General features: G+C 44.4%; 1 protein-coding gene across 1 annotated transcript in view; it reads left to right on the forward strand.

The window, feature by feature from the left end:
- The first annotated feature begins 298 nt into the window (after nt 1–298).
- Nucleotides 299–16532, forward strand: part of PTGES3L (prostaglandin E synthase 3 like) — a 75771-nt gene continuing 59537 nt past the window's right edge. Inside the window, exon 1 of the mRNA XM_086924065.1 lies at nt 299–491. Coding sequence (XP_086780191.1) covers nt 487–491 — 5 coding nt within the window. The 5' untranslated portion in view covers nt 299–486. The remainder of the gene's footprint in view (nt 492–16532) is intronic.

Here is a 16532-nt window from a genome sequence, read left to right on the forward strand (position 1 = left end):
CTGTTTTCGTCCTACCCAGCACCTGGTGCATTTGCCAGTGGAACTATCTATAAGGAATGTAAGGAATTTCCGCAAACCCTCCATTTTGATTCCACCTCCGTCGAGCACAGGCAAGGGCCCTTAGCACAACGTGAGTGGGGACACCTTTTGTGGGATAGGGGCGATAAGCGCTATCCGATTACACAGACTGGGCGCTGATAGGCCAATCACCCCGGAGCGAGCTGCTTCGCGAAAACTCCAGAAGAGCCCGGGGAGTTTAAAGATAGCAACAGCTGGGGACACAAATAGTCTTAATATAGCAGCCGGGCTGTTGGGTCCTCGTGGCGCGGACGCCTGCGGCAACTGAGGAGAACCGACTGAAGCGGAGGCTCCAGCGAGCAAGAGGCCTGCCCCGAGCCTGCCTGCGGACCGAGGGAGAGGTCGAAACCGGACCCGGAGCGCCTCTGGGAGAGTCTGCTGCCGAGCGGGGAGCTAACGTCAGCGGACATGAGGTAATGTGCAGCGGACATGAGGCAATGTGCTGTGGCACGCACAGATAGATCTTTTGGGTGCCCAGATTGATGCGAGTGACGCCTTTAGGCCTCGGAGAACTATGGCTGTGTCTCCTGGCTATAGATTTTTTTTAGGTAGTCAGTACAATGAGAGCAAAGTGAGAGGGGCTGGGAGAACTAAAAAGTATGCTCATTTCCTCCCCTCTGCTAAGCTAAGGAATATACGAAGTCCCGGATTTACAACACTTTTGTGCCGGGCTCATAGCTGTCAGGTTTTGAGTTTGACCATGTGTGACAGTTTCATGTTTTCTGTGTGCTTATAGGTGTGACATTTCAATCCCATGTGTGGCACTTTGCGTGCAGAACAGAGCAGTTATGCCCATGTAATTAGATAAAGATTAAACAGAAGCCGTATTTATGAAACGTAATGGTCTTCAATCTGTGGGGCGCGACCCCCAGGGGGGTCGTGGAGTCCTGGGAAGGGGGTCGCAGATTCTGCAGAGTGCAGTTCCTGGCATTGGGCTGATCGAGGGTGCTCACGGCGGAGGCCTAATGCACACCGAGGTGTGAAAAACATCAATGCCTCATTAGCAAGTGAAAGGTCTTTTAAAGACCTGTCAAGTACTTGGGTGTGACTGTGTGTGTGTCCCTGAAGCTGTTTCAGCCGGGCTCACATACACGAGCTGGGGGAAGCTGGGGGGTGGGGGGGGGGTGGGCTGGTCGAGTGGCTGTAGTTTAGCCCTTTGAGTTCAAAATATGTTGCGCACCTGGAGCTGTGGGTCCCATGACACGTCCCCCGCCCCCAGCAGGGAGGCACAGAGATGCCCTCCCATGAGCAGGAAAGAAGAAGGACGACGACGCAGAGAGATACTGATCCCCCCCTCCCCCCATGAGAGAGGCACAGAAAAGGTGGGTGGATGAATGATGGGTGGATGGATGGATGACAGGCTGAAGGATGGATGGATGTGTGAAAAGGTGGGTGGATGAATGATGAGTGGATGGATGAATGAAAGGGTGGATGGATGAATGATGGATGTATGGATGGAAGGATGAAAGGGTGGATGGATGAAGGATAGATTGGTGAAGGATAGATGTATGGATGGAAGAATGAAAGGGTGGAGGGATGAAGGATGGATGGATGAAAGGGTGGATGGATGATGGATGGATGTCTAAAAAGGTGGGTGGATGAATGATGGGTGAATGGTGGATGAAAGGGTGGATGGATGAATGATGGATGTATGGATGGATAAAAGGTTGCATGGATGAATGATGCATGGATGGATGTGTGAGAAGGTGGGGGGATGAATGATGGGTGGATGGATGAAAGGGTGGATGGATGTATAGATGAAAGGGTGGATGGATGAAGGATGGATGTATGGATGGGAGGATGAAAGGGTGGATGGATGAAGGATAAATGTATGGATGGGAGGATGAAAGGGTGGACGGATGAAGGATGGATGGATGAAAGGGTGGATGGATGAATGATGGATGGATGTGTAAAAAGATGGGTGGATGAATGATGGGTGAATGGATGGATGAAAGGGTGGATGGATGAATGATGGATGTATGGATGGAAGGATGAAAGGGTGGATGGATGAAGGATAGATTGGTGAAGGATAGATGTATGGATGGAAGGATGAAAGGGTGGACGGATGAAGGATGTATGGATGGATGTGTGAAAAGGTGGGGGATGAATGATGGGTAGATGGATGGATGAAAGGGTGGGTGGATGTATGTATGGATGAAAAGGTGGATGGATGATGGATGGGAGGATGAAAAAGTGGATGGGTGAAGGACGGATGTATGGATGGGAAGATGAAAGGGTGGATGGATGTATGAATGGATAAAAGGTTGCATGGATGAATGATGGATGGATGTGTGAAAAGGTGGGTGGTTGTATGATGGGTGGATGGAAGGAAGGGTGGATGGGTAAAGGATGGATGTATGGATGGATGGAAGGATGAAAGGGTGGATGGATGAAGGATGGATGTATGGATGGAAGGATGAAAGGGTGGATGGATGGATGTGTGAAAGTGTGGGTGGATGAATTTATGGTTGTCAAAAGTTGATGAAGAGGAGTACCAGTTTCTAGAAACTTTTGTCGGAAGGGGGTCCTTACGCCTAAAAAGGTTTTACAAGGGGGTCTCGGCAAAAAAAAGTTTGAAGACCTCTGGCTACAATTAGCCAAAGAGACTCTATTTGGCAGCTCTGTAATGGGCTTATCGCTCCACCCCCATGGAATAGCTGGGCCCAATGGTTATGCTGGGAGCAAGCAGGGGCTTGAGATAGGCCAGTGGTTCCCAAACATTTTTGACCCGTGGCTCCCTTGACCTAATTGGCAGTTGGCCGTGGCTCCCCACCATTTTTTTACCCGCGCACCGGGGTGCCGCCGCGCACCCTTTGGGAACCACTGGTCTACATGAAGAATCAAGTTTAGACGTGATGAAGGATTCAGAGAGTAGCCATCACTGTCATAAAACTTTATTTGCAATCACAAAGATCTTATAAAGTACATCTCAATGCATGAAGCACTCTCACTAAAAGTAACCAGGCTAGAGAAAGGCAAAGGAGCTCTGTGGCGTTACAAGAAGTTTACGTGAGGTGGGCTCTGATTATGGGCATCCGCAGAAATGTTTTCGGGGGGGGCACATTTTTAACTTCATCACCATCCTCCTTGCACCCTTTTCCCCTCTGCCTTGTACCCTACTCCACCTCCGCCTTGCACCCTTTTCTACCTTGCACCATTCTCCCATCTGCCTTACACCCTTCTCCCCTCTACCTTGCACCCTTCTCGGCCACCCCCTTGCACCCTTCCCACCCAATGGAGGGGGCTGCCACCTGGAACAATGGCATAATTTCAAAAGCATGATGGACTCCCCGTGCCTACAAATGAATGTGTCCGTCTGCAACGCAACTGGTGCTAATGTAAAGCGCTCTGATGCCTTCAGGTGGAGTTTGTGCCATATAAAACTGCAAAAAAATAATTGGTAGGGGGCCTTGTGCTGCTTTTGAGGAGCATTGAATCAGATGACGTAGTAAAATTACAAAGAGCACGGTGCAAGAAGCTTTTCACATCACCATAAATTCATAAACAGCCTCTGAAGATGTATAACCAGTAGGCGCTTTATACAGCGCTATATATGAAGCTGTGTGTGGTCCGAGGTGCGCAGTGTGCCTCCATGAAACAGTGGAGATTGGGAGGGATTTATGAGAACAGATTGAGGCCCTCGCCCAGGACCATATATGTAGGACGACGAGGCCACACAAGGGATTCACAGGAGGATTTCCTTGAGGGAGCAGAGCAGGAACACAAAACTGAAAGACAACACACCACACTCTCCAACATGCAGCAGTCACGTGTGACGATCCCTCAACAAGGAGTGAGGCAAAGACAGAAGCTGGCAGAGTGCGGCTGCATCAGGGCATAAGGCGCCCACCCAACGCTCTCCACCAGGCCTCTGACCCTCTACCCACCTAACGCTCTCCACCAGGCCCCTCACCCTGCACCCACCCACCCAATGCTCTCCACCAGGACCTGACCCTGCACCCACCCACCCAACGCTCTCCACCGGGCCCCTGACCATGCACCCACCCAATACATCAAATACAACAGCAAGCCTCCAAAATAAATATCCAAAGCGATTAAGTTGAATGCACATAGCCGGAAAAAAAATGTGAATATGTCCAATAATAACCTTACTTAACTTACTAGTCTCTTACTAGTTAGAGTCCAGTTTCAAACAAGTTGCCACACAGAGTTAATCAGATAACAGTTAGTTCATCCAAAGAAATAATAATTCTCAACTCAGAATCTGAAGTATGATTCTGCACTGTAGGACGAAGCACCCAGGTCCCACATACACATAATTGAATTGATGAGCATAACCATGAATTACCATGGAGTGGAGACTGACGCTATTGCAGCAACAATACGAAGGTAATACATTCTATTTTACTGCTTAACACATGGCCCCATGCTCCTCCTACGGCATTCTTTTAGCATAAGGCGTCAGGTTTAATTTTGTCTCATGTTCTGATATGGCAAAAAAATAAAAAGTGCAGTGCTGTAATGAAAACACTTACGGCTATTTTGCCGAGCAATAAAAACAGGTAATATTGGGTTTCGTTCCATGAACACTTAAACCATTATTTACAATACTTGCAACGGTCCCAGACAATGTAGCAAATACGCACTGCTAGAGAAAACATCAGTGCCTGTTCTATTTAAGGAATGACATATGCGTACCAACAAAATTAGGTTTGAAGGAGTTTACAGAAATTGATTAACTATTATAGTGAAGTTGTACTCAGCAGGAGTTCTGAGCTGAAAATCTCAAGTCATTTGCAGAAAAGCTGACATTACTTTTTTTATTTCCATGTTACTAGGAGACACGAAGAGCACCAGGCACGTTACACAAGGATACATTCATTTATTCTATTTTGGTAGGCACTGGGAGATTAAGTGATTTGCCCAGAATGACACAGGATTCTGAACTGACGTCGAGGGTCGAACCCGGTTCCCCAGCTCCAAAATTGTCAGCTCGCAGTTTCACTGCATTTTGAGGATAATTATATTTTTTTCTCAGACCCACATCCTGCGCAGCGGCGCAGCGCCCCTGGCTTCCCTTCACGGCGAACCAGGGTGCCGCAGCGCACACTTTGGGAACCAGAGAGATAGGCAGATCCAAACCGAACTAGCCCCACTGTGAATGAAGTGAGCTATTTGATCCAGCTGTGACTGCTGGATGCATAGGCTGTCACGCAAGGAGAGTATTCACTAATAAAAGTTTGTTATGGTATTTGTCGGATGCAATTCAGAAATATCACACTTTTTGCCCCTCACAAGTGAATTGGAAGTTTATTATGAATGAGCCCAATGCAATACCTAGCAACTGTTCTACTTGCTTGGATATCTGCTCGTCAAAAGAAAGCAAAAGTAATACCAAAACATTATTTGTTAGCACATTAATCATTGTGTGTGCAGAACTGTCCAGTGTAAGTGAACAAATCACTATTGTTAACACCTGGAAATAACTTTGGATATCTAAATTGCAAGGGGCACCATTAGAAAGATGTTATCTTTATTTTAGGTAGAGTATGAGAGCTGAAAATGTAACCCATCAGTTATACTTTCAGAAAATAATTGGTTCATAAATTGTCAACAGGGAGAAAACCTATTTAAGCACAGCCAACAGTGATAATGAAAGGCTAAAAACTTCACAATGAGCATAAAAGCGCCCTAATAACTGAGGAGCTAATGTAAAACTATGTACAGTAAAAGATTTGCTGACAATTCAGACTCTCACTACAATATGAATCATGTCACTCTACAGAATATATTAGAAAAAAAGCTGCTTACTGAACTTCCTATATTAGCAGGTGCATCTGCTTATGGGTCCAATTATGAACAGCACAGACACAAACGCGGGTGCTTACAGGTAAAAAGCTCTGATGTGAACAAAAAAGCACCCTTGTCCCCGGGTGGGCAATGTAAAGCTATGTACGGTTCAAAATTATTGAAAATTCAGAGATTTATGACAGACTACTCAAGGAATTGTGCGTCTGTACAAGATACAATATTAGAAAATAATAGGCTACTTGCCAAATCGCCTGTATTTAGCTGGTGTAAGTGCATATTGGCACAACAATGAAGAGCACTAAACAATCACTAATGCTTGCACGTGTGCCTCCTGCCCAACTCCCAATAAACTCCTAACCCCCTTTGTCCAGCTCAGCACTGCAGACCGAGGATGAGTAGATAATCCAGGTGCCAACAAGCAGATGCAGAATAAAACAACAGGGGCACATTGTCAGTGCATAAGCCCATTGCTGACTTGAAATGAATCATACCACTGAGGCCTCCATCCTGCCTACTCTCTGCAAACCACCTGACCAAAGCACCCAGACATACCTAGTCATCAAAGCAACCAATGATAACAACATAACTACTCACATAGTGAGCGAGTTATCAAAATCTTCCTAGCGTGGTCATACATAAAGTGAATAGAGTAGGGGAAAAATATAAACATGACGCAGCAGAGGTAGGAATGTTTCTTGTTAGGTATGGCGGGATCCCTGACCGCACTCAGATTACTGCAGGGAGTAGGCTCCCCGACCCTGTAGCAGCACTCCTGCAATGTAGGGACCCTTTCACAGTCCTGGGACTAGGCTAAAGAAAGCCCTAAACCATCCCTGGGCTACTACACTGTCATCCCCCCGAGCTCTCTCAGGCTGCAGCCTTGGCACAGAGATCAGATATATACAAAGGGCAGGTTGTAAAGGGAAACCTGGGCCGACACACACAGTGAGGGGTTGCCGTACTCGCCTCCAGGGCCAGACTGGCCATACCGGGCATCAGGCGTTTCCCCAGCAGGCTGGAAGGGTGGTGGCCGGTTCTGCATCGTTGGGGGCTTGTTTTGTTACTGGGGGCCGGTGGCAGTAGTGCAGCAAAATCGGTCCCCAGTAACAAAAGCAGCAAGGAAGTGTTTCCAGCCTCCCGGGGACATGCAGTGCTTGCTCATGGGCTGTTCTGAGAAAATTGCCAGGGCTGCTTTAGGTTCCCAGTTCAGCATTTTGGAAAGATGAGGTGTCCCAATGTGGTTGCAGCCACCTCCAAATGGGCCCGTGAAGGGACTGCCATGCTAGGGCAGCAGCAAATCATCTTCCTGGCTATGTGGAATGCTGCTGAAACACATCTGGAAGGAGTGTGTGTGGCAAACAAGAAAAAACAAAACTGCAGCCTGCCACCTGAGTCTGCTTCTGCCCAGACAGACTCTGATTGCTGGAAAAACAATAAAAGGCAAGGTACCGTCCCTGGATTGTTTATCTGAGCTCCTAATCAGGTGGCCAGGAGCACTAAATTGCATGATTAAAGCAATCTAGTGCAGAGATGTGGACATCTACACTAAAATGCGTTGGTTTAACCCATGATGTGTGGTACTTGGCAGGGCTGCCGAGTTTGCCTCGTGATCACGAAAGTGATACAAACAACTCTGAAAGTAGCCCAAAAGGCAGGAACAGATTGACCAATAGGGCATTCTGGCAATTCCCCCTGGATGGCTGGTTTGACCGGCCAGTTTGTGGGCCGGTTTTCATGGCTGTTTGTGGTCCTCTTTTATGGTCTTCTGGATTTGTATTTTTTACTGTTGATTTCCTTGATAGTAAAACAAACACTTGCTGCAGCAAGCTCAAATCCATGCAGGCTTCCATAACTTACATAACACCTATACAGCTTGTCTTTACAAGTTCAAAACTGCCCTGATTTGCAAATGTTGGGTCACTTTTTTTGCTATATTATTCAATAAAGGAGGCCACATTTATTGTGGAGTCCAGGCACAGTTTCAGTCTCAATCTGACCCTGCCTGAAGTTTTGCATCAAGGAGGAGTTCCATGGGTGTCACATGGACTTTCCCATGCAACCATCCATGGGTTATGATGCAAATCTATATCTACGAACCTTGTTAGACTGCACTTGTGTCCTTTTTTACAAACATTTCCAACTTTGCATTTGTGCTACAGCACACATACAAACTTGGAAACACAAACTATGTCCAAGCTTAGTATTGTGACCTACTTGGGTGCACTTCAAGTACAAAACCTATGCTAGACATTACACACACCTGATAGGGCAAGGGTGTGTCCGTACATTCCAACCCTCCTGATTCAGACAGGTGACTACCGATTTCAAGACTAGTCTCCCGCCTCCCGATTCCTGCATCCAGAAACCCAATTCAGAGTTTTATAAAACGCCAAAAATAATATATTGATGTTTGTCACACACGCTCCAATATGCCCCTCCAAGAACTACCTCTGACATCAAACGTTAATGCTTTGTCCTTAAGTCTTGGAGAGGGAGATTAGAGCATGTGACAGGCTTCAACATTTCAGTTTTTGCAATTTTACATAGTGCAAACAAAAAAAGAGTTTACAACTCTGTTTTTGTTTGCACTATGTTATTAAACTGCCAAAAATGAAATGCTGATTGTCTTTGACCATACATACACACAGACCCGATTCAGGTAGATTGCCTTCACCTTAGTATAAGTCTGTGAGGAAAATACATTGTCTCGACAATTAAAAGAAAATCTCCCACTTGCTTGCTCTAAAATGTTTGCATGTGTGTGCATGGGGCAAGACAGTGAAGAGATGTGCCAGTCCTGGGGAAGAGAGCAACACCGCCATATCATAGTAAATATGGTGTTATTCTGCTCTCTCCCTTTGTTGCAGCACAACAACTGTGGTTGCAGCATTGTGTTGCGTGAAATATTAGTAAAATCTGCATCTAAATATCCAGCTCTATCTTTGTTCATCTACTCTACTGTGATCACATTACATATTGAGAACAACTAAAGATGATGTAGTCATTTGAGGCCTCTCAACCTCATAGACCAACCTTTGCAATACAATACAATACAGTAGACCTACCTAGAGCCACTTCGCGAGTGGCACTTATAATTCCGATGTGTGCAACAATTTCTCTTATTGCAGATATTGGAATTGGGGGTTGTGGACATTTTAACACACCTGGTGTGATAAAATCCACATTGCTGTGTACATTTCAGCAAAGTTACAAAGGGGAATTTTCCTAGAAAATAGAGTTACATGAATTTTGGTGCAATATGCACCAGAATTCACATATGGGTTGCCGCATTTTGCGGGGAAAACTTGGAATAAGCGGTAAAGATCGCACATAATAAAACAAGCTGTTCGGATTTTACATGTGTTAATTACACACTGGACACTTGTACTTAGGCCCTTAGTCTCCTCTTACCTCTTTGCTCTTAAGTGATGAACGGAAGAGAGTATGTGCTTTTGGAGTGCGATGAAAGCAGGAGGATGATGTGTAGTCTGACGTCAGAGAATCACAGCTGTAGCCCCTTACCCCCTGCAAGTATGTACAATGCTGCCCTAACCAGACCACAGCACCTCTCTGTATGTGCCATTCTTGCTAGTCAGCCTGCCACCACCAGACATGTTTCTGAGCCCCCGCTCTCAGATACCTAAAACAAAGCCTGTTCTGGGAGGTGCCACCCTTGAAGTGCAACACCATCTAAGTGGACACGTCCTGTGGGAAGGGGCCTATTCCCCCAGGAAGTGACGACTTAGATCAGGGGTCTCCAAACCGGTCCTGGAGGGCCGGATCCATGCCAGATTTTTAAAATTACTACATGTATCTCAATGGGGATATCCCAAAAATCTGGCATGGATCCGGCCCTCCAGGACCGGTTTGGAGACCCCTGACTTAGATGGTGTAGACACCCTAATGGGAGGTAGCCCATTGGCTACTACCTGTCTTCCTCTTTAACACCCCCAAAATTAGTACTTAGGTGGCATCCCTGGCCCTTTAAATTGTTCTTACCCCAGCTGCCAGGGAGGGTCATATTCCAGTTAATTGTACTCCATTACTTATTAGACTAATAATTAATAATGTAGTACTGTTCACTATTAGTGTAACAAAAAAATTGACAAAAAACAAGGAAGTGGAGCCTCTACCGAAGTCCATAAGGACAAGCTGCCCCTGTGTTTGTGCCACTGATTTTACAACATCTGAGGCCCACAAAGGCAGTGCGAGGGGTCACAAGGGGCTCGCCAGGGAATACTTATACTGAATGATGTAATAGAATGTTGATGTGTGGTGTGGAGTGTAAGCAAGGAAATAGGGATATTGGAGGGAGCTACTTGCTGTTGCTGTAAACTAAGGGTCTAACAATGGATTAAAGAGCTTAACACCTAACTGAGTGGTCCTCGATGGTTGAATGAAGACCCTACCCTCCAACCTCAACACCAAGTACTCTGGCTAGCTAGTAGGACCGCAGAGATGCTGGTGCATGCTAGATGTACCTCTCCAACAGTCTATTATCACTGATAGACCGGTAGATTTGAAAGGCCAATAGTACTTAAAGCAGTTACCATACTTTTTGTAACTAAAAAGAGTGGCAGCACTGGGGTACTGCTTGCTGCAGATAACTTAGGTTTCCTGCGAGAGAGGATGAGCAACCAGGGAAGGGAGCTAGGGGGAGGGACAATCAGACGTGTCTCTTTTTGGTTAAACAACAGTCTATTGCCTAGGAAAGGCCAGTAGGTTTGGAGAAGTGTTTGTCCTGAGTCACATGCAAGAGTGTGTCCAATACTTACCAGCATTTCAGTGACAGCCACATGTATGTAAACCTCTAAGTTACCAAATATTTTTTTTATCAACGCTCTCTTCCTTAATTTGGATTATGGAAATATTGTGCATTTTAGAAAACATTATTTTTGTGTGTTTACATTAGTTTTTTCTCACTTCTTGTCACGTGACGCAAACCTGGTGCAAAATGTTAGGGTGGGATTTACTATACAGCGCAAATCAGGATTTGCCTTGAATAGTTTTCCAAAGTAACGCAAAGTTGTGCTATCATTGCTTTGTGTTAATTTTCATCAAGAGGTCATTCCATGGTTGGTACATGTTTCCCATGCAACCTCCCATGGGGTTTGGCACAAATTCATTTCTACAACAAATTACAGACAGGGATTTGCTCCACAATCCTATACCTCCTCCAGGCAGGTACTACAAGGAGAAATGTTCTCCTCGTTTTCCCCCTCTTGCATTTGTGCAGGATTGTACAGCGCACATACAAAGTCGGCAAGGCCTTGAAGCATAGGTTTTTGGAAGGGACCCTTTTTAGTATAAAACCCATGCTTTAGAGAATGTACACACTGTTGCACTATAGCGCAAAGGTGTGTGCGTTGGTCCATGGCTGTCATAAGCACCCCAGTGCTGGTAGTGAGAACAAATGCACCATGTCTTAGTAGATCTAGAAAAAAAAACATTCTTGACGCAAGCCATCGCAGCAACTTTGGTGTAGAATTGCCTCGTGTCAAAGTAAATCTGGACCCCAGTGCTTAGATGTCTTCTGGACCACACGTCTGCTAAAGAGGCATGTAACACAGATATTTCCATTTACAACCAACTCTGCCTTTCATCTTTTTCCATGCAGTAGGTAAGATGGCTGCCTTTTCAAGGGTGGCACTCATAAAGTCAGTTGGGAGGTGGGGCATGATAAAGGACCTCAGCTCCATTGGGCGCACACATGACTTCATGAGACATGATTGCAATTTGTTTTCCATCGCAGTGGAGCATGCGTGATCACAGTGTTCTCTTTTGTACTCACATGTTTAAGTTGTTTTAACAATCAACTGTATTTTGCATCCCAGCCATTGTACCTTAGAGAGATTTCCGCCTTCCATGCATGCCATACATGTGATTCCTAATCCGAAGCCCAAAGCACACAGTTTATTAGAGGAACAGCATCATGTAATGTAATAATAGTGGAAAGGACGTGGCCTGGAAACTCTTGTAACAAAAACAAGCCAGTGTTACCCCCACTGGCATCTTTACTGCAGGAGCTCTGTAACTAGGGGTGTGGTAGATGCTGCAACACCCCTAGATAAACCTTGTAAGTGTTCATAAGGAGGACGATCAATAAAGGGGCCTGTTGATTTTTTTTTGTTGTAAAAAAGCCCCTTTGTTTTTTCTGATCCTGAAGTGTAATGGAAAAAAGATTTAATAGAATAAAAACAAACCAAAACACTTTCTTTGTGGGATACATATGCACAGAAACCAAATTTCCCCAAGAGATTATTTGTACAAAATATAGGTTCAGCAGAAAAACTACATGTCTTATGCACATTTAATTGCTATTTCAAGAGTTTCCTACCACTCTATTCTTTACTCATATTATTTATGAGACTGCCTGTCACAAGGCACCACTGGACATATACTCCAGCAATACTATTCTCTTGCTGAATGGATGTGGCTCGTTTGGTATACGATTGGTATGCTTGTCTTTTATGTAGCACTTTGATTTTTCACAAAGCCTGTTATAGAACCGCGGGCCTAGAGATGATGGCACCACAAAAAACAAACACCCATACTGCCATTACTCGAGCAGTCATGGGTGGTCCATAATCCATTTATCCCCTCAGCTGCGCCCGGTCCAGGGTTTGGGTGTGACATCATCACAAAGATGATAGTGGACGGGTGGCTCATGACACCTGTGACTTTAGAGACGTACCATTAATGGCAGCACCTCCTCTCTGAAAATTGTTCTAGCACCACTGGCGTAAAAGAGCACCGCCTGATCTTTTATAAGTAGAGAACCTGGAGGCAGTTAAGAAGACCGACTTGGTTCTGTGGAGTACCGCACCAATAATTCCTGAAGCTCTGGAAGAAGCACTGCTGGAATACTTTTTGTTCTCATGTGCACTTCCTTTCCAGAGATGCTGAGTGGCTCACAAGCTAACACTCTGCGGTTAACATCTAAGGCCTTGATACTGCTCAGAGGTCTGCCCAGTGTTGAGTTTGGATTCAAGGGAGGATTAGAGAGCATCCCTAGACCTCAGGAGCTGCTGTAATGTTGCACAGGGTAAGGCAAGTTGGCAACACTACAGTGTTGCACCTTCGAGAGTTATTGCATACATGACCCCTTGATTATTGAGGTGGCACAGTGGAAGCAGAAGGAGTTGATCGCCATCAAGCACCAATCCTGTGGTGATCCAGTCAAACCCTCTCGACTGGGGAGCAGGAATTTACAGGAAGCCTTGACATCACTGAGACAATGGGTTCTTCCAATTAGTTACTAGTGGTGTTCTCGATCGCACTACCCGGTTTCAAACTCAGTTGATGCTTTGTTCTGGTCAGATTCTTAGATACCCAGTTGGACCCAGTTTGAGAAAAATACAATTTCAACAAAGTTGAAGGGTTAGTTAATGCTAACTCCCACTCAGCCCGCTTGGATAGTTGGTTTTATGGACTTGTATTCATATTTCGTTAGTTCTGACGTCCCTTTTCAGTGCATCCCTTTTTACTTCACGTTTTCTCTTGTTGAATGTAGTCTTTATTTGTAAGAGTTTTCTGGTCCTTGAGTTCTTGCAAGTGCATGACGTTATTCATAGCCTTCTGGCTAACACGCATTGTTTCTCTGAGGGTGCCTCCTAGCTCTCCAGGCCACCAGGAGAGCAAGGTTCCTAGTAAAACTCACTCGCCGTAAGCCATATGTGTCACTCTTCTAACCTTGTATTCTTTAAATTCAGACTTTTTTTTAAGATGAACGCTGGACTTTCTGACCTCATACCCAGGCCCTGGTACATCCAGAAGAGTTTTCTCTCATCATTTTTTCCCTTGATGTAAGCAAAGAACTGTGTCTGATACAGCAAACAGTGAACCTGTGTGCCTTGGCATTGCACTGTTGTACCTAAATTAAGGTGTCCCAGACATAAAGCTGAAGTAACTAGCTTTGTTTGCATAAAACATTGCTGAAGCCCTGTGGTCTGCCAAAACACCAGTGGCAGTATTTAAATGGATATGTTGAGATGGCAGCTCCCACCAGAATCAAGAAAATAAGGCCTACACTATTCGGTTCTGGTGGCATAGAACGTTGGTGTTAAAAGTTTGCAAAATGGTATTTATTTGGAGTGTGGCCTAAGAAGAATAATTAAGGGTATGGGGCCTATGCAACCAGGAGTGTGGCCTAATAGGTCTCACTAAGGAGGCGTGGCACATGTTACATATGTGAGGGAAGTGTTCTAACATTTGAAAATCAAACTTCCATTAATTTTAAATAGAGTATAACTGCAAACAGCAAAGCAACATGGAACCTATTTAACAGCAATGCTCCCTTACACATGCACATTAGCGGTTCTAAATTCGAGGATCTTAATCGTGTTTTAAGCATCAATACAAATGCCATGAGGCAGTTACGTCCACAATTTTCTATTAAAATGGTATCACCCACTGCGTACATTGTAAGATTTGTACCAGAAAAGTTTATAAAGTGTCTCACCATCTACACATTTCCTTAATTCACCCAAAAATACCACAAATAGCAAATATGCCCCTCATTGTGCCAGCGGACACTGTCAGTCAATGTTTGTGTACACATAGTGCCTCAGAAATGAACTTCAATGCGGCAAGTCAATGGTAAGGCACAGTACAGTAAAAAAGCTATGATACAAGCTTATTGATTTGCTGCATCTGCTTAAAAAATGAGTGTGATACCGCATACAGCTATTTCTGTGCCACTTACGTCTAATATATTGATCTGCTGTTGTTTGGTTGCAGTTACAGATTTCTGGGGAAGTTGGGGGCAAAGGGCGAGAAGAGAAGACTCACAAGGATGATAGAGGTAGAGCTAGACCTGATGCATCCAGTGTGCATATTTTCTTCAAAAGCTCATGGTTTGCCTCCAGTCGGTGTAACACACCTCCTCCTGACTGTTTTTCTTTGATATCATTACACCTGCTGCCCATAGTAGCATGATGTCTCCATTTACCATGTGTAGCTAACTGGTTCCGGGGCCCATCTATTTCAAGGGATCTCTGCAACCGACGTATGGCTTTCTTTTTCTACCTAGGCAGGAGCGGGGGACAGGGTGACCATGCTGCTTGCTTGCCTTGAGGTCCATGGCACATTTCTGACTTCCTTTGCAACTAAAATGAATGGAGGTCAGCGCTCCAGCCCTGTGGGATTTTATGTAACTTTAATATGTTTTTAAATAACTATCAACCTCTCTTCAAAATATATTATTTTCTCTTCTGTAAACAGGGAGCCTGCATACGCCTCCCTAAAACCGTGTCTATTGAACCCCGAGTTAATTCAGAGTTTAATTAATTGGAGTAAAAGGAGAGGAATACGATGTGAGACCAGTATGGGTATTCAGTTTAATCGATATAACCAGCCCTCTCCTGGTTATTGGAGTTCCCATCTTCTTTGAGCTTTACCCAACTCAAGTGCAATCCATATAGAGGACCTGGCAGTTAAGGGGTCAATAAAGTACTAGTGCTTTGACTTCTTTGACTTTTCAACCCCTCCCCCCCACCTGATTAAAAAGTGTGACTGTGTTGCATGGAAGTGTCAGCACTTTTTCTAGGGTTGATGAGATTGATCGTGCTGTGTGAGTACCAAAGTACGAGAGCCCTTGACCTAAATCACAAGGAAATGAAGAGAACCCACATAAGAAAGTCCACCCTGAAAAATCCACACAGGACTTGGTTTAAGTACAACACATGAAGGTTTATTTAACATTTTGAAATCATTACAGAAGACAAAAAGGTCATGGCTAATAAATTCAATTCAATATACTCAAAACACAAATAAATGTAAATCAGATTAGTCAGTGGAAGCTAAGGCCTAATTTAGTCAATAGCCAGAACCAAATTCGATCTAGCACAAGGCAAATAATAAATCAAAGAGCAAATAGTCACAAGGAGTGCTCGGTTTAAAGACAGGAAAAAACCATAGATATTGATTCCATTAAAATATTCTATGGATTCTGACTCTAAGAGAAAGGGAAATAGCATTTAAATATCTATGTATTAAATCAAATAAGAACACTGACATGAAGTCTGCCTTCAAGAGGAGCATGGGAAACACCAGGCTCACTTCTCAAATCTGACAACTTTTATAATATTTTAGTATCACAAGTCCAGGCCCTAGGCATGGCGTGACGTAGCACTGTAAACTGGACAGCTAGAATTGCAACAATTCAAGGCAATGATCATTTAGAAATCATACAACGTAGAACAAGCTCACTCTAGAACCTTCCAAAATTAAGTCTAATTAGGCCCTTTGCTCTACATACAATTGGAAATGACGTCACAATACTAAACAAACCATGCTTGAAAATATAAATAAAGCAGCAAGAAAACAACCTAGCATGTTTAAACATTGTATCAATGTTCCCTTGGCAGCAGGCAATAAAGCTCATACATTGTTACAGCTAAAATAAACGTTGTCACAAGACAAGACTGTAAAACTGCAGAATTATGAGTGATTTTACAAAACGCAGGACTTTTTTTAATACTAGCTGCACAAACAGAAATGAGAAAGAGCACATTTAAAATGTGCATTGTAGAGCACATTAAAAACATAGTTGAGTCCTTGTTATGTGATCTTTAAAACTTCAATATGAAAAGTACAATACATTTACTCAATTTTTAACTTTAATTAATTCTAAGTTTGCGCCATCAGAAGTAGCACGTTATATTTGACAATGCTAGGCTGCC

The sequence above is a fragment of the Lissotriton vulgaris genome, chromosome 5 (assembly GCF_964263255.1).
Source record: "Lissotriton vulgaris chromosome 5, aLisVul1.2, whole genome shotgun sequence".
Classification (NCBI taxonomy): domain Eukaryota; kingdom Metazoa; phylum Chordata; class Amphibia; order Caudata; family Salamandridae; genus Lissotriton; species Lissotriton vulgaris.